At 35.0% G+C, this 19,106-nt stretch overlaps 1 protein-coding gene across 2 annotated transcripts in view; it reads right to left on the bottom strand.

The window, feature by feature from the left end:
- PIK3C2G (phosphatidylinositol-4-phosphate 3-kinase catalytic subunit type 2 gamma) overlaps positions 1-19,106 on the bottom strand; it is a 276,739-nt gene that overhangs the window by 55,896 nt on the left and 201,737 nt on the right. For both annotated transcript variants that reach the window (XM_088798218.1, XM_088798212.1), the window contains exons 27-28: positions 15,806-15,962; positions 8,654-8,763 (exon numbers count right to left, since the gene is read on the bottom strand). In XM_088798218.1, the coding sequence (XP_088654344.1) occupies positions 8,654-8,763; positions 15,806-15,962 (267 nt within the window). The remainder of the gene's footprint in view (positions 1-8,653; positions 8,764-15,805; positions 15,963-19,106) is intronic.

The following is a 19,106-nucleotide window of genomic DNA, read 5'->3' as shown; positions in this document are numbered from 1 at the left end:
CAGGCACTGCATTAAATACCTTATGTTAATCTTTTCCTCCTTAGAGGAAAGCAGTAAAAGTATTTTAAGAATAGAAAAGAAAGACCAAAAGAGGTGAAATGCTACCAGAGGTCATCATACAGAAAGTAGTAACTGAAAACTGCATCTCATGTTTCTCTGATTCCAAAGTCTTTGCTCTCATTGGGGATTATTTGTAATGAATAGTCTTTCAGCTTTGTCTTTAGAAAGAAATAAACCAATAGGTTTAGTGTGGAATTCCAAGGTAGAACAAAGGCACTTAGACAATAATTCTTTGATTTTTAGATAGAAATAATGTTCAGGCAGAAAAAAAATTATGTTACTTCTTGCAGCCAGGTGCAAAGGTGCCTACAATAAGCACAAAAATTCTTAAACGTTAGGTCCTATCATAAAAACGTGTACAAATTCTATTCCACTTCATAACATATGCACCTTTTATATGATGTAAATATTTTAAATTGCTTATCATCAGAAACCACTGCTACAAATAGGTTTCTTTAGCCATGTGTGTGTAAATGTGTAATTGAGTTTATCAGTCTCAGAAAATTGCGTTGAATCCTGGAGCTCTAATCTTCCATGTCAGGTTCAGCATCTAGGCAGATTTCTTTTTTCTCAGATGAAAAGTTTTTAAACTCATATTTATATTAATATGTGACCACAAATGGCAAAATTTTTCATTGCTTCATGAGCCATGTCAGAATAACCATTGAAGAGAAATGCCTATAGTGCTGTAGAATGGTGGTTGAGTGAAGGTTCTCAGACAACATGTGATGGAAATTTCAACAAGAGCATATTTCTATTGCCAAAGTTGTTTGTATCACTTTGCAGTTTGATGGAATACCTGTTTTACTGGTTAGTTTCTTTAGTAGTATCAGGGAAATATTGCTCTAAAGATTTTTTTCTGTGAAGGAATTTTCACGAGAAGTATCTTATTTTACCATTGACATTATAATTTAATCATATATAAATAGAAAAGACTCACTCCCCAAGAACAAATTTCTTCCTCTAACTCTCAAATTTCATTTTCATTACAAGGATTTGTCATGTGTAATAAAAAAAATTTTTAAAAATTATTTTTTTTTCTTTTTGTATTGGAGTTACTGAGTATCCAACTCTGTTAGTCATTCTTAACCATTCAGAGGGAACAATAAATTACTGCAACTTTGTCATAATTTATTTTATTCCATGAAGAAAAGTAATAGTTCAATATTGAATTTATAATCTCTGATCAGCACTTCCTCATACTTAAGCCTATAAAGTATGCTATCAAGTTAATTCCTATTTTGTCACAGATTTATTGTAGGGGCTCAGAAGGAGCCACTCCAAGATGTACTTCGGTGGTACGGGATTATTATGAGCTAAACGCAACTGAGACCTTGTGGGTTCAAAAGAAAATTCTGCCCCTCACCTTAACTAGAATAATTTAAATGAGGAGCCTAGCCCACAAAAAGAGTTAAAACCAGAAATGCCTTTTTACCTATCTATATGAATGGCAAACTAATAATTACTGAACGTGTGCTCTCCCTGCAACTAACTTCTGAAGCCCCAAAGTGGTTTATCTCATCCTTAGCTCAAAATGTGACATATACTTCAATTTCCCTTTTTGTATCTGAACCTAACTTGTATATGTGGTCTCTGACGCTCCATATATGTGGGGTTTCCATACATATGTATGTAATTACATTTTGTTATTTTCTTTTTTAATCTATCATATGTTTATTTGATTATTAAACCAGATGAAAGAACCTTGAGGATAGAGGAAAGTTTCTTCCTCCCCCATATTATACTGAACATTGAACCAATAAGTGCTCAAATCCATATTTTTTAACCCAAAATTTACCATTCCAAAATAAACTTAATGAATAATCATTGCTAATGCATTCTGGGTACACAATTTTTTAAAAAAAGTTCCTCTCTATGAAGTTTTACTTAAAAAAATTTCAAGATTGTCTGACATAGAAAAGAGAATAATTGATTTTTAGTTGCACATGTACATAATGTATATTTACACATATGTGAACACAAAAATTTAACTTTCATATTCTAACAAAGGTTAAAAGAAGTACAATAGATACTAAAAAAGGATATCTCATGTTAATCCTTGTGGCTTTGATGGCATGGAATGCTAATTTGAGAAACATTTAGATATTTTCTTCCCATGTTCTCTCAACCAATCTGAAGACACTAAAGGTAAAAAATATCTAAATTTATCTGAGATTATCAGAGCATTAGGAGTTTCATATGTAGGATTTTTTTTCCCCTTCTGAGTTTGCTGAGGGTCCAGGGAAGAGCACCCATTATACCAAAACTGAAAGAAATCAATTTTGTTCTATTTTGAACTCACTTATTAGTTCTGCCTGTGATCTCAAGAAAGTCATTTAGCCTTCAGGAGACTCAGCTGTTTTATCTATGAAACAGAATTTATGACTAAACTATGCCATCCCCTGGGATTATTGATAGGATCAAATGAGGTACCACATGAAAAGTCATTGCAAACAGAATAATATTATGCAAATATTATTTCAGAAAGATTACTACCAGTTAAGAAATACGTGAATAAACAAAGCCCCAAAGTAGCAAACTACACATAGAGGGATACAAGGGAAAACAAATGTACAGATTATGGTTTTCTGAAAACTAAACAGTGGTAAACTCTCTTGAAATCTTACAAAAGAGATATTAGATAGGGATTAGAGCAAGAGACAACTTTAGAGCTTCTTCTTTCTTTCAGTTTTTTCTTTTTTCTTTTCTGCTGCTTCAGAGTTTAGAACTTGGAAAACAACAACAACAACAAGAAAAACAAAAAACCCAAAAAAACCCCAAACTTTGCTGTTTTCCCAGTTGAAGTTTCAAGTCTTCAGAATTCATCTACAAGGTCAGCAAGTCTTATGTAAATGTCATCACAGGTAACTAACTCTGCATACAAACAAGAATTCCAGGCTCCATGGCCTTGACTATGAATAAATAATTCTTACATTTTTTTTTTTTTTAATGGAGACTTCTTACAAAAATTGGCCAAATCACAGCAAATAGAATAAAGGAACTAACGAAAGGTTGATGGACTGGTCTTATTATGTATAAGTAATATGCCAGTGACATGATTTCCCAGGTTTCTATTCACCCCTCCCAAAGCCAGCTTATTTCATTAATGATATTGAAATGAAATCTAAAAGATAAATAAAATGAAATTTTATGCAAAGCAAGAAAATAAATCTTAACATGCAGTAATATAGAAAAATCAACAATGATAAATGGTGCTATAATTAAGGTAATAAAAATCTTTTTAAAAAACAAAATTGTATATTTAAAAATTGTAAACTCTTTTAGTCCAGTTGCTTGCTAAATTCCTGGAATATAGCATCTCATGCAATGCACAGGGTCAGGAGTACCAGTGAGGATTGACTGATGCACATAGCTGTTGTGGAGATAACAGCTGTCGTGAAACAGCGCCATCTGGACTATTCATCTTTTTTAACTAATGCTTTCTGGTACTCCTTGGTGGATACATTAAACTTTTGAAATGCCTTTAACCTTTAGACTGATAGTCTCTCAAAGAGTTCAAAATATATTTTTTTAAAGCTAATAGCTAAGGTGTATTCTGACTTGATATTTAGGCAAATTCGGCAAATTCTCAGTATAACTTATATGATTCAAAAACAGTGACTCTCCTATTGCAGAAATTTGGAACAGCAACTAAGCTATCAAACATCACAGTGAGTGTGACTGTGTCATGCAGTTTAGAAAGTACACAATATAAAAGCTGTTATACCTGCAGTTTTTTTAAAAAAAAATGCTTTATAAAGTCAATTTGTTCAGATGAGTTCTTAAAATTAAATTTTAAAAATGGGAGACATTCACAATGAAAGGAGAAATTTCACTTTGCATTTTCCTTTGAGTCTGCTTTCTTAATTTAGGAAAAGTTGAACATCATGATTGCTAATTCCTCTAGTTTCTGGTGTTTTTTTTTCTTCTTTTTTGTCTTTCTCGTGAGTATTTATTTTTGTAAGTATCAATGGTTAAGCTAAGGCAAAGGGAAACTTTGACACTTATTTGTGGAATTACAACTATCCATGAGATACAAAGTGCAAAGTACTAACAAAGCATCAAGAAAATTTAATAATAAAAGAACCTAGGGATCTGCATCCCTGTCCCACACTCCCTTTCTCAGTTATAAAGAGGAACTAGATAGAAAGCCATTGAACTGTGCTTTGAGACATTTGAGCATACAGAGTCTTGTCTCAGCCTGTAACCAACAAGAAATAAATGGAGAGTAATGAGAAGAATTTCTGGCATCATGTCTACGCACCCTAGGTGGTTCAGCTGCTCTGGCTCCAGTGTTCGTGGTGTGGAGTCCTGGAACACTTTCGCTGGGTGTCATCGACATTTCCAGTGGCTTCATAGTTGGACTTGTGGGGACAGCCATTGTGCCTGCTCTGCCCAATGTCCCTTCATAACTAAGACTGTTCTCTCTGAAGCTCACAGTTTAGAGAAGATGCTCTAGGTTGTTTTTTGTGAAGCGGTAGCCCATGATAGGAGTAAGGATGGGCAACAGAATCCACAGTGGCTTTTTATGAAGAACGTTGTCCAATAGGGACAAAGGCAACTAGTTAAGTCAATGAGACTACCTCTCTCTGGAGTTTATACTAGAGAATACTGGCCAATGGACAAAGAGAGTAGAAAATGCTAGGCAGAGACAAGCAGAGTAGAAGGTCTTTGTTTCCATTAGAAACTAGCCAGACCCTATTTGTTTCTAGGGGTTGTTTGGTTATAGTTTGAGTCCATGTATATCCCTTTTCCCCAAGTATACCAGATACAATACCTGGTTCTTGCTACCAAAACACCTCACTTATGCAAACTATTCACTTTTTGAGGTTAGGAGTTTTGTTTTGCTTCAAGCTACCTTCAATTTCAGCAAAAGACCAAAAGATCCTGCACTTACTAAACCAAAAATTCTGTGTGTCAGGCCAAATGGAATACTGGGAATACATGGAAAATTTCCTCTCACATCTTTTGGAGGAGGAAATGGATGAAGTGAAAAGCACGATCTGTAGGTAGGAGGGGAGGTATTCAGGGAAGTGTATGCTTAATCATCCCAGTCTGGGCTGTGAAATAGGTTATCTGTTTCTAAGGACAGCTAAGCCGAGGTTTGAGAGTGATTGAAAATTCTGAAATAACCCGTTTGGACAGCATTTTAATGGATGGTTGCCTTTGTTGCCTAGCAGTGGGCCCAGCAGAGATATTACATGAGCGTATCAATTTGCAGAGACTGAGTCATGATACTTTCTTGATTCCATTCAACAGCACTCAGCCAAAAGGGAAGTATAAAAAAGTAAGGGAAGCAGAGAGAGGAGTCGGCAGTTAAGTGAAAAACCTTTGTGGCCACTGAACCAATGTTATATTCATTTTCCTCAACATGCCATTAGTTGTGATATCATTTTTAATGAGACAGAGTACCGCATCTTCTGAAACTCATAATCAGTTCTTAACCCAGGTGTGAATACTCAGGAATGAGGTAGGATCCTGTATTGTTCATAAGTAGAGTACACCCTTGGAGCGGCAGCAAAAACCATTTCTTTCTCTCAAGCCTCAAACAGAATCAAGAGGGGCAGCCTTTTAATGCTAATACCTTAGTCAGGACTAAGCCAGGACTTCAGGTGGTCACACATGCTCTGTCTGAGGTGGCTTGGTCCTCATTCACCACCCAGATCTGTGAGCTTGCTGGTGGTGGTGGGAGGGTACATTTTCTTGTCTGAGTTTTAACTGTGTCTTAGTGATACCAGAATAAACAGTGGCATGAAATACTGTTAGCCTATCAGAACCAAGAGGACAAGGAGTTTACATATACAGAGACTCTCATAAGTATATATAGTTAATTATGCTCATTGAAGCGCCAAGACCACAGCTAAATTCATTGCAGACCTTGGTTTCTTTTTTGGTAAATTATGTACGCTGATGTCTACACTTCAAGTTTCTCCTTAAGTTTAGAAATCCATGTGATGTGAGACAATGCAGTTTAAGATGCTATTATTTACACAGAAAAGTCAACAAGTGCATATAATTTTTAACATTTATTTGAATCATATCATGTAAATCTCCATTATTATTTTTAACGAACCAAGCTACTTTTATAAATTCACTCCATACATCATTTAAGTACTAACAAAAGAAATAGTGTATAATTTGTTTAAAAATTTAAAACATGTAAATAAGGGAGAGATCTTAAGTGACTTTTATAAGTGATAAAAATCATGGTCACAATCGTTGAGCTTCCTTGAACCTCAATAGCAGGTTCTTCGTGGTACTATGTGGAATGTGTGACAGAAAAGGTTCTCAACACTTGATCTGCATATGCTGACCAAGGAACTTAGAGATGAGTTGAAAAGACATACTCAAGACAAATTAAATTACATATAAAAATAAAGGTATGTAAATGAGATTTTAAGATAAAATATGCTACTTAGGCTTTTGAAAGTTAAGGGGAGAGTGAGTCTCACGGGAGGTTTCTCTGAGGGAAAAATGCAGAGAGTGTCATGGCATCTGGTAATATGGCCGAAATAGGAAAAGGATGAAAGGTGACTGCCTTGGACTCACTAGTAAAATTATCCCACGGGGGTCTCCTAGGCCAGCAATTATAGTAGATCCTGAATCCAACACCCCAGGGACACCTGGTAGTGGCACAGAGGTAATAGTTCTGGGAAGGGTCTTCTGTCCCCCACTAAGGCTTGGGATGTTCAGGAAATCAGGGCTAGTGCCTGAGAAAAGGTGTAGGAGCTGCCTTTGTGGAACTGCAGCCAGCGTGATGAACCTTTTGAAAACTACGGTCTGAATTATGAAGGGACACATCTCCCAGAGCCCGCACGTGGGAGAGGTGGTTTTGAGCACACAGGGTAGAGTTGAAGTCCCCACACTCTGAAGTATGACTCCCTGGATTCAAGTTGTGGCACTGTCTCTTGTGGGCTCTATCCTTTGGCAAATCATTAAACTTCTCTGAGGTCTCAATTTCCTAATCTAAAAATGTAAATAAGAATGATATTACCTCACAGACTTGTTAAGATGATTAAATAAGTTACCATATCAAAGCACTTTAGAACAAGGCCTGGTGCATAAGAAGCAATATATTAAAGGTTATTATATGCCTTTTGTATATGGAATGTTTGGTGTTTGAATTGTATTTTGTGTTAAATTAAACTGTTTAATATATTTTAAGAGGAACAGAGCTTGTTTCACATTCAGATATTTTTGAAAGTGGAGTAGTGGGAATACGTCCCTTGTTTTACTGGGGAGAAATTCACATAACTGAGAAGTATATTAATTAAGGTTGTATACCAGGCAGTATATAATTCAGTAATAAATGAAGTACAGCATGAGAAAGTACATCTTCTGTAGAATTATAGAAGAAAAGACTAGTCAATACTAGCATAATCTGAGAAGATTTCGTGGATGAGTTTCTAGCTGTCCAGAGTCTCAAGGGATGGGTAAAACTGAAAGTTAGATCAGACTTCCCCCTCTCTTCAAGTAATTTTATGATTTTTTAGGAGCATTTCTGATGAGGTTATGAAGGTGAGTTAAATAGACAAAGTAGAAATTAATGTTTATTGAAAAAGTGATCTATCCAGAAAAGGATTCATTTGGGAATAATAGAGGTGGGGTGGATAAACCTTCATAAAGACAATCAGATTATAATGTCCTCAAAAGTAAGAGGTAGGAAATGGCAAGTCAAAGACTATTATTGAACACAGAAATGACATACCCTAATTTAGATGTCTAGATACCTTTTAAGTCTGCAATGGAAAACAAGTTCTTTACCATTTAGTTGTAGAAAGAAGTTTAATTAACAGAACATACTACATGACATCTGAAAGTGAGAAAATTAGTCTGGCAGTGATATGCAGGAAGTGATATGTTATCTCACTCCCAGGAGGTTACTGGCTTCATGTCTACTTTCTATATTATTATAGTTCATGTCCTCTTGAATGCGAGAGATGAGTCAATTTAGGCACAACCACCCATATCTAAAATTCTGCTCTTTACAGATCTGAAGTGTGTCAGATGAAATAGGAGGATGTGGAGGGATCGAACGCTGGCTCACAAATAAAGCATATTTACATTTTTCCTTTGGCCAGGGACTGAAAGAACTTTTTTCATCCAGTATGTAGCTTTTTTCCTTCTTCTTTTTTTTTTTTTTTAAATGACAGGAGGGACTATTTGTAAGTTGTAGCACAGTAATTACTCTGTTCAAGCAATGACACATCACTGTATTGTTTTAGAGATGAAAAGTAGTGAGTCCATAACTCATCATAAATCTCTTTTCCCAAATTGTTTTTCTGGACATAGTTCAAGTAGAACAAACAATTTATTTATGTCAGCCCTTGCTCTTTTCAGTGACCTCTTATTGAGCAATGTGTTAGATGAAGAGGCTGGTTCGCAAACAATAGCATGCAACGGAATCACTGGCTAAGGCCTTGTGCTAGACCATCACATTGTTTCTTTTTTCCCCCTGGGGAAGGAAGACACAAGTTCGTTCTAGAAATGACAGCCTCACACAAATGACTGTACACCCAGAAATCATCTCAAATGCGAAACGTGTCTGTACACACGCATAAATGCACACTCATACATTCTCAGCTAACCTTACTTGGTAAAATGACTTGTTGCTTCCAGGTCTGTGTCTTGTGGACGAAGAGTATTGTACACATATTTCAGGTCTTGGATACCACTGAGCTCAGGCAATCCTGCAGGTATCATCTTAGCAAAATAAACAAACACACAAAAACACCTCAGAATAAATGTAAATAAAATCTGACTTGGTTAAGTTTGGTTATGCTTACTTGGTTAATTCTACAAATACATAGAAACTTAAATTTACATAGCAATGCCTTTCAGTTTGTAAACATGAATGAATAAAAACACATGTTTTTTAACCTCCCTTATTTAGTAGAAGCAGCAACAATAATAAAAATAAAAACCAATAAAATTGTCAAAGTCCTTGGAGATTAATAATTTAACTTTATCATAAACCAGTGAAGTAAGCATGATAGTATTAATATCCCATCTTTTCTTGGAGGAGAGGCATATTCAGCATGGGATAGTAGAAATAATAAGATTGCTAATGTCAGAATTTTTGGACGCACCATTTAAAATCTGAACGATCTTGAAAAAGTCTCATAACCTCTTTGAACCTCCATTTTTTAATTTTTAAAATAGATATAAAAATACCCAACATGTTCTGGGAGAATCAAATAGCTAATAAATAAAAAAGAGCTTTGTAGATTATAAATTATTACACAAAAGTTATATCACAATACTCATTTTAAAGAAGAAAAAACTTAATTACCCCCAAACCATTATTGAAGTATCCAGGTCAAATGGTATGTAAGCACAGTGTGGTTCTCTGGTTCTCATTTTTATATTATTTCATGACTCTATGCCTCATACTATCAGAACACAATTTTCTCTAGTTAAGTGGTGATTGCTTTTATTAAAGATTATTAAAGCAATGAAATAATTAAAGATATAATTGTACAAAGTCTCAAGTATTTTTCTGCCAACCTTTAGAAAAGTACTTTGTTTATAGTGTAGACTGATGGGATAATATTCTCTTTAGTTATAGGCAAAAATCTTTGAGAAAAAAATAGATCTTTCTGAAATAAATTTGAACTTTGCAAAAAAAGAGAGAATGATGTCATCAGTACCTCTATGATTCAGATGATAAGTTATTTCCTGCTCTGGAATAGAGGCACTCTTATACTAGTGGAAATTTAAGGACAATGCTGTTAATCGTAAAAATAAAGGATAAACTGAGAATATAGTTATGGTGGATGGGTGAAGTTGTGATTGACTTGATGAAATTCAAGTGAGAAAAAAAAATGGGTTTCAAACTGTTCTCCTTTTCTGTTGTTCCTACCAGGCTGAAGGAACAGCATATATAAATATATATAGGAGAGCAAGATATCTTCCATTTCTTTACAGAAAGAAATCCAGGATAGTTTTCTGGAACATAGGGTGAGCAAGAGATGAGGCTGAAAACACATGTAGGGTGGGATGTTTAAGCAATAGAAAAGATTTTGTACTTTATCCTAAAGCCAGGAGAGAAGCTTTTTTAGTGTTTTTAAATGAGCAATAATATAATTGAATTGTATTTTAGAAAGATCATTGTGGTTATGTTTGAAAAATAGATTAAAGTGAGGCCAAATAAGAGGCTAGAATTAGGAGACGGTTTAGGAATGGAGAAGATACTGGATTTTAAATATATGTAGGAAGTAGAATTGAGAAAACTGGGTGATTGGATATATTTGGAGGGCTGGATGAGGTCTAAAGCATTTAGCTATAAATATAGATTTGGGAGTCATTAGCATAGTAATTGAATAGTAATTGAAACTATGATAGTAACTTAAACTATGGAAATGGATCAGGTAGTCCTGGAAAGTTGTCACCTGTCTCCCTATGGGTGGTCTAGCAGCTCAAATTTATGATATCCAAATTTGAGAAAATTCTCTTCTCCCATAAACTCTTCCTCCTCTTTACTGATTCATGTCTCCATTTTCACTTCCAGCACTCTTCAACTAACAAGAAATTCATGTCTTCTTGGATTCCTTCTTCTTCTCAATTCCCAGTGTTGATCTGTTAATTCTATAAAAACTACCTCAACAGCCTCTTGTATTTGTTCCCCTTCCCATTGCAATCATTGTCCTAGTTCAGCTCCTCACCTTCATTTGCTTAGAGAACTTGCATAGTCTTTTTCTAGTTCTCCAACCCCATCTCCCTAATTACATAACTTTGGAGTTACCTGCCTAAATTCCAAGCTAGATGATGGTACTCCCTCAAAGAAACTTCTAGGTTCTCAGGTGTTTATATATTAAAGTCCAAAATCCTGATTCTGGTCATAAATGCCTTTCACAGTATAACTGCGATCTGTCATTTCAGCCTTATTGTCTACATACTCGTAGGTCCTCATCTGTACCACAGACTGGGTACACCTGAGTCCCTCCATTTCTAATACATGTCATCTTCATGCTTTTTAAACCTCTACACATATGTAATGTTTTTCTCTCACCCAAGATTCCTTTCCTCTCCCTCGTTGTCTATTGAAATTCTTTTTGAAGGCTCAGCTGAGATGCTTCCTCTTTGAAGCACTACAGATCCTATTGCTACAGTTTAATTACTGCTTTCTTTGTATAGGAATCATACCTTGGTTCCACCTCTTTCACAGTACTTCTTGCTGCCTAGATTTTACTATGTTTTGTTCATGTATATGTTTGTCAGATTAGATTATAAGTTATTTGAGAACAGTAACTGGGTTTTTATTCAATGTTGAATTGTCTATATTGGCTAGCATGGTGCTTTGTAAATATTTGGAAATTAATGAATGTCTGTGAAATAATCAATGAGTGAATGAATGAATGAACGAACGAATGAATGAATAGATTAAAAATACCTGATCCTGTTAGGCACTGAAACCTATAAGTAGCAAGTTGAATCCTGACTACTAAACTTTTTTTTTTTTAATTAAATTTATTGGGGTGACAATTGTTAGTAAAATTACATAGATTTCAGGTGTACAATTCTGTATGACATCATCTATAAATCCCATTGTGTGTTCATCACCCAGAGTCAGTTCTCCTTCCATCACCATATATTCGATCCCCCTTACCCTCATCTCCAACCCCCCATCCTCCGCCCTCCTTACCCTCTGGCAACCACTAAACTATTGTCTGTCTGACTACTAAACTTAAAATCAACTATAGGGAGATATATTCCCAAAAGCAATTAGAGTCCAGATTAGGCTTTGTCTTGTAAGTTCTGTGTTTAGAGTTCTAGAGACATCTGTGTACTTATTGAGGCATTTTCCCCTTTATTACACTGTGATTGTCCGTTTGCTTAGAATAGGATTCTTCCTTCGACCTGAATTGCTTTCTAGTTTCTTTGGATAGTCTGAATTCACATCTGCCAGCTTAGATGTGAATTCTCTATCAATATTTCTTTGGGAAGTACACCCTATACTTCTTTCTCTGTCAACACACACACATACATACACACACACACTATATACACACCAGTGCCAAGTGCAGACAACTTCTAATCAGAAGAACTCCAGCTCTCTCCTTTGTTACATGGCTGATTAAAGGAAGCAAGTGCTAAGTTTGCCCTTGATGATGTGCTCTGTTCCTTAGAGAGGAGGCTTTGAGTGTTGTGACTCTGCACATCAGAGTAAAGATGGCCTTAGACCCAGGTCCATTTAGCCATTTCTGTTCTCTGACCCACAGAGATGTAGTTCAAGTGCTTCCTAGCCTAGATTACATGGGTATAACTTTAATTTTGACAACAGAAAAGGTAAAGGGTGGCTAGTACAGGTAATGAGCAGATGCAAGTAATAAACAGATAAATTCCTTTTTAAAGGATTGAAACATTTAAACATTTTCTACTTCGTTTCTCCTCCTAAATCCACATCTAGTTTGGTAGCTATGCTTCAGGAAGCAGACACTCTGCCACCACATAGAGAAGTTAGAAAGATTTCTGCTGGGAAATAGCTGATGTAATAATGAGTGTGATAAACATTTTAAGCTGGGTGAATGGTCCCTATGTTCTTTGGGAGCCTTCCATAATAGCTCATATTGATTTTTTAATGAGAGAAAAGCTGATGAAATACAGGCTTTTATATTAGTGAATTCACCCGGTAACACTCTTGGGTCTCCTACTGATGTTCTGCTTTTAAGCAAGATGGGGATTTCATGTATTATTTTTTCCCTGCGTTTCCCAGGAGTAAATAAAAAAGGACTGTGGATATCTGGAATCATGGTGCTCTCTACCAAGGACTAGCCATTAATTCATAGTAGACTATGAAACGCTTGTGGCTCAGAATCCTGAGTTGTGACCATTCATGGAAGATAGAATTTACGACTCATAGCAAGTATTTCTCAAGTTGGAATTGGGTCATGGTGTAGTGGGTTGAGTTTTTCTTCAAGAAGTTAGCACAGCAAGAGTCAGTTCGAGAGAGAATTGAGGGAAATTCAGATTAACTACGTAAGTAGGAAATAATCTTTCACAAATTTAAATTTTAAAATTTTATTTTATCATAAGCTATACTAGAGAAAGTATGGTCCTGAAACCTTTACTGATATTTTGATTATCTACAGAATCCCCTAAGAAATGTGAAAAGAAGAATATCAAGACCAGAAACAGAGGGAATAACACACTGCTGTTTTACATATAAATTTATTCATTGGTCTAATTGGTGCACATTGTTTCTGATCTCTGTGTCAATTTCTGAGTCTAAATCTAAGAGTGTATGTTTAATCTGAATTAGTGTTCTTCACTGCCAAATTTTCCTCCTTTAGCCTAAAAGTCAAGACTTGAATAATTAAAACATAGGGAGATTTTTTGGGGGGATATATTATCTACTGGAAACCTCCAACATCTGATTTTAATAATATTTTTGAGAATTTTTTAAATACTTGATTTAAAAAATATATCTACTTCTTTTAAATGAAATAAGATTATATTAACTCTACATTTTAATGATTATTTAATATATTATGACTCAGAAGTGTTTTCTTTTTAGGTAGGTAGAAAAGTTTACTAAACAAGAGAAAAAACTCACCAATGTTTTCTGAATCTATTTTTTTCCCCAAAAAGGTGTCCTTTCACATTATTTTAACATGCTCATTTGTCATTCACATACTTTTAGTGTCACCTGAGAAACAACATAGACTATATTTCTGCTTCTGCTTTGCGTTTATTTTTGAAATATCTGTGACTGGTTCAAGTAGTTGTTAGGATGGTACTTACTCTTGTATGTAATTATTTATAGCGGTATAGACATTTAGAAATGCTGGATACCTCATTTACTTTTGTATATGAATTTTAACTTCCCTATTAATTTGAAAATTTAAGACTGACTGGGTCTCATATGTTAATGTATCCTCCACAGTTTCTGGCATATAATAAGTATGCAAGAGCTCATGGATTCATGAATTAGAGCCTGCTACAGCCCAAGAAAATATTCGAGTTGATGATATGTGAATATTTATTATGTAAATGGAGTCAAGGTCACTGACTCTGTCCTTGGAGAGTTTCCTTTGTGGTATGATCACAGATTATGAACCATAAGCCATCTCATAATTGCAGTATGGTCTAATAGCTCTGGGAGTTAAGATGCAAATCTACCAATAGGAATCACTGGCTATTATTCGAAAGCCATTCTGAAGATTCTGGAGATGGACAGAACCTTATATATCCAGTTTACACATGAAGAAACCAAAGTGTCTTTGTATGTAAAAGGCTACATATTTATAATGTTTTTGGAAATCCCATTTTTCAAGACAGAAAAGAGAAGAAAAGTATATGTATTGTTTTAAAGTTAAAACAAGGATCCAAATCAAATCTTCATTGTAACAGAGGTCAATATTTATTCAGCACTGCTCAGTAGAACTTCTCTGCAATGATGGAAATATTTTACATCTGTGCTCTCCAATGTGGTGGTACCATTAGCTGCATGTGCCTATTGAGCTCTTGAAATGTGGCTCGTGAGCCGGAGGAGCTGAATTTAAACTTCCTTCAATACTAATTTATTTAAATGTAAATAACCACATGTGACTAAGGGATACTGCATTGGACAGTACTCATAGATTAACAAGGATCTATATAATAAATTAATTGAACTCTCCTATATGACAGGGACTGTGCTAAGTGCTTTATATTACTTATCTGATAGGGTTATTATGAAATGCAAATCAATTAATAAACATAAAGATCTTAGCATAGTGCTCATGCAAAGAATTCACTATCAGGTTATGTATTCATCAATTCTACATCTATAAGATAGATGCTGTTATGTTCATTTAATAGATGAGGAAACAGAGTCTTACTGGAGTTAAGTAACATACCCTGAGGAATGAAGCCAGTAAAATGTCAAGCTAAGATTTAAACCCAGGCAGTCTCAGTTTGTGCCCTTAACAACATCTTGTAGAATTATTTTCAACTGAAGACTCTAAACAAGTGGTTTTGATGATCATATGGACTCCAAACACCATACAAACCTATACCAATGGTGTGTTTCTCTCCTACAGTTTGCTTCAATTACTAGTGTATATGTACGTGCCCAAATGAATCACCACTTTCTTCTTCCAGGAAGTTAGTTCTATCAGATCCCTCCCCTCTCACCCTGCATATGTATCTGATTGTCAGTTGTTTGTATAGGACAGGGGAATGAAACATTGAATTTTCCTATGTTGGGCGACAGAAAGCACATAGGACCATGACTCAGTAGACCCAACGTATACTACTAACTGTAGTACTCTCTGGTTGAGTTTCTAGCAATTCACCTCACATTTTTGACCCTCAGTTTCTAACCTGGCAAATAGGCAAGTGATCAAAGGCGCAGATTGGGAGGGGAGCCAGGAAAAATCCTTGCCTGGTCTACATCAGTGGGTTACAATAATGTGTAAATGTGATTTTTTCAAAGGCACTTTTGAAAAAATCCTAAAGCACACTACAACTTATATAATATTCTAAATTACTGTCTTTGATCTTTAATAAAAATATACTGAGATAACCCCTGAATATATCAATGTTATTGTGACTAGAAATGTTTGAGATAGTAACTCTGAACTAATGCAATGAATTATTAAGAAATGTATTTATAAGCTGTACAAGGGCATTGTTAGTTTGTTCATTTCTTTCTATTTTGAATAGCTCTTTGGGGGAACTCCAAGCCATTAGCAAAAATAGACTACCTAAAGAGAAACATAAATGAAGCTTATTATTTTTGTTATTTCCCCGAGGGACTTACCATTTCTAGCAGGTTCAACAGTAGTTGGCTGTGCCTTCTGACAATATTATAAGCTCGACAGCAGAGCTCCACAAAATCTTGGAAATGCTGTGGGTTTTTCCCACCCTCTGTAATAAAATATTCCATCTCTGAAGTAAAAATAAAAGGAGCTCGATCCCTATAAACCAAAAACAATAGCAACCATAAGCAGGAGGAGAAACGATTTGTAGGGCTAAATTAGGCAGTTACAACAACGTATTTCCATTTGAACTTTCTTGTTATTTTCTTTCTACTCTAATAGGTGAACCTTCTTCATTGTGGGACAACTGGAGAAACTTGCTAATTGTAGACTTTGCACAGGGTAGCTGGGCTGCAACAGAGAGGAAGGACCAGTTATTATACAACATCAATCTATGTTGTCTCAAATATTTAGTTCCAAGTTATATTTGGTGGGAATATTATCTATTAAAAATTAATGTAAGGACAAATTAATAATGAAGGTGATTTTACAGAAAATATATTTACTGCTAAATTTTGAGATGATAGAACAGATCATGTATCTGACCTTGTGTTGTTTTTTTCGCCTCTGAGGATATGTGGCTATGTTTACCCTTTAGGAAAAAAAGTTTCAAGTAAAAGCTGAGATATGTAATGAGAAATTTTTTCAAAAAAAGAAAAAAAACACAGATGTTACCAATTCACTATCATATGCTTATTAAGGGAATAAAAGATGTAGCTATATTTCATTTTACTCAAAGCCCAATAAAAATAGTTACGGTAACAGAAAGAAGGAAATGCAAGCAGATCATGTTGATATGTAAGTGATATTGCCCATGTAGTCCCCAGATTGAAAAAACAGGAAAACGGTGACCAGAGATGATCTTGTTTCCCTTATTTTTGTCATTTTTCTTTCTTTTTTCATGTTATTTGAGACTGGAAACGACCTGAGATGAAGCATGAACACTTCTTTTTTTGTTGTTTGTTTGTTTGTTTGTTTGTTTGTTTCTTTTTAGCACTTCTAATAGAGACTAGCAGGGGAAAGATTGGCAACAGTCCTCTGTGATGAAGTCTCACTCTTTGGATAACAAAAATGACACAGCAGTGTTTTGTCACACTGATTTGGCCTTAGGTCCTCTAGAAGCATTTGAGATGGACATGGAGTTTTGGATAAAATACTATTTAAAAAAAATTTTTAAATGAATTGAAATAAAAAAATGTTTTTAAATTTGAGCTTAGAAGCTTAGGTGTAACTAAGGTTAGTCCAAGCAGTAATAGAAAAAAGTCATCGATTATTCAGGAAGCCTCTTAATTGTTGTTGTTGTTGTTGTTGTTGTTGTTTTAATGATGAAGGGTAATTGTTTTCTGTTTTTACCCTGAACAAAACATGATAATTGTGTTCTTTAATGCTTAGCTGTTTTAGTAAAAATGTGATAGAGTGGGAAATCTTGCAATCTGACTTAGTTACCAGACCTTTCAGAAGTATGGATACTCAAATCAGTAAGCCATAACTCAGGCATTTTGGGGCTGACTGGGCTTGTAGACAAAGTATTTTAAAGAAAATAAATAGCCTCTGTTCGTCTGTAGTTATTTTATTTTGTGATTCATGCTACCTCTGAATGTTAGGAAGATAGGCTGGTGTAATAATACCCTCCACTTTATGTTCATTAATTTGATCATTCATTCAACAAAATTTATTGAGCACATAGACACTGATGAGTGTGTCTTAAGAATCAAGTCTGAATTTTAAGACCTTTGCGCAAAATCCTTTTATATTTGGCTTTCATTGACTCATCCAACCTATATGCCATGAGCTTACTTTACAGCCCATTATTTTAGCCAAGGTAGGAGCAGAAGTTTGGAAACATGACATTTAGCATGGGTTCATTCTGGACTTCCTGCATCTCAATTTGCTCATCTCTGAGATGGATGAGTAATACTTAGCTCTTAGAATTGTTGTGAGGATTAACTGAGAAAACGTACATAAATGCTTGACACATAGAGAGGGCTACCTACTTGTGAATTCCTATGATTAGCGACTCTCTGCAGAGGGCACAGACTGCAGGCCCTATCAGCCAGGTTTCAAATCATGTTCTGTCACTTACTAGTTCTGTGCCTCTGGGCAAGTTACTTATCCTCTTCATGACTCAATCTCCTCCTCTGTAAAATGGGGCTAAGAGAACTTGACTCCTGGGATTAAATGGATTAAAGCATATAAAAGTGCTTAGAACACAGTCTGGCCCATAGTAAGCACTCAACAAATGTTAAATACTATTATTATTCCCCAAACTAATAAAAGGATTCTCAAAGCTGAATCTTTTCATAGTTAAATTCCCCTCTCTCTTCAAAAATGCCATCATTAAAATCCCATCCTTCCTTCAAAGTTTAATTTAACTTCCCAGCTCCTTGAGGTAACATCTTTGGTTTCATAAGCCCTTAAATGGACCTTTGAATTTGGTAACATGTTTCATATATCACAATAACAATGTAGTCATCGTTATTGCTAACATTTTCCTAGAGTTTAGCAATATCCAAGACTTCCATAATCAGAAAAAAATACCTTAATTTTATATATAAAAGTTTTCTAGTAGTTTTTTTCTCTCTCCCTGCTCTCTACACTACATTTACTAGCTTGAATGGAACTTTTGAAATAATTTTAGAAGAATCTTAAATTTACAACTTCCTGAAATTTTCCTTTTCCTTTTTTTTTTTTTTTTTAATTTTTATTGGGGAATATTGGTGAACAGTGTGTTTTTCCAGGACCCATCAGCTCCAAGTCAAATCGTGTTTTCAATCTAGTGGAGGGTGCAGCTCACTGGCCCATGTGGGAATCGAACCGGCAACCTTGGTGTTATGAGCACTGCGCTCTAACCAACTGAGCTATCTGGCTGCCTGAATTTTTTTTTTCCCTAATTTAATAAATATGCATTTCTCTTCAACAGAGAAAAATATTTCGTCGAACTGATTTCTCTTGAAAAATTTTATAGTTATGCTCAAGTTCGTTCCCTCTACCATGATAAACCACATAAACACCATAACAGAAAGTCAAATACACAAAAGAAACATCCAAATTAGAGAAAATGTAAACTAACGATAATATTGAAAAAACTAATTTTTGCTATGCTGAAATATTATCATAGTCTAAATTTTTCAGTGGGTTCCACAGAATAAAATCTTGCATCTTTTCTATACGATTCACATGACTCCCTTGTGAGCAATTTTTAAAATAACGAAATTAGACTAAAATTTTTCTATAAATTGAAAGAAGCCTGACATGTGAAACAGAATCCTGTCCCATTTCTGCAGGCTGTAGGAATCATAGCTG

The sequence above is a fragment of the Rhinolophus sinicus genome, chromosome 1 (genome assembly GCF_057876585.1).
Source record: "Rhinolophus sinicus isolate RSI-liver-muscle chromosome 1, RSI-T2T, whole genome shotgun sequence".
Taxonomy (NCBI): domain Eukaryota; kingdom Metazoa; phylum Chordata; class Mammalia; order Chiroptera; family Rhinolophidae; genus Rhinolophus; species Rhinolophus sinicus.
Note: the sequence above shows the minus strand (reverse complement) of the source record. Positions and strands in the feature narration are given on the sequence as shown.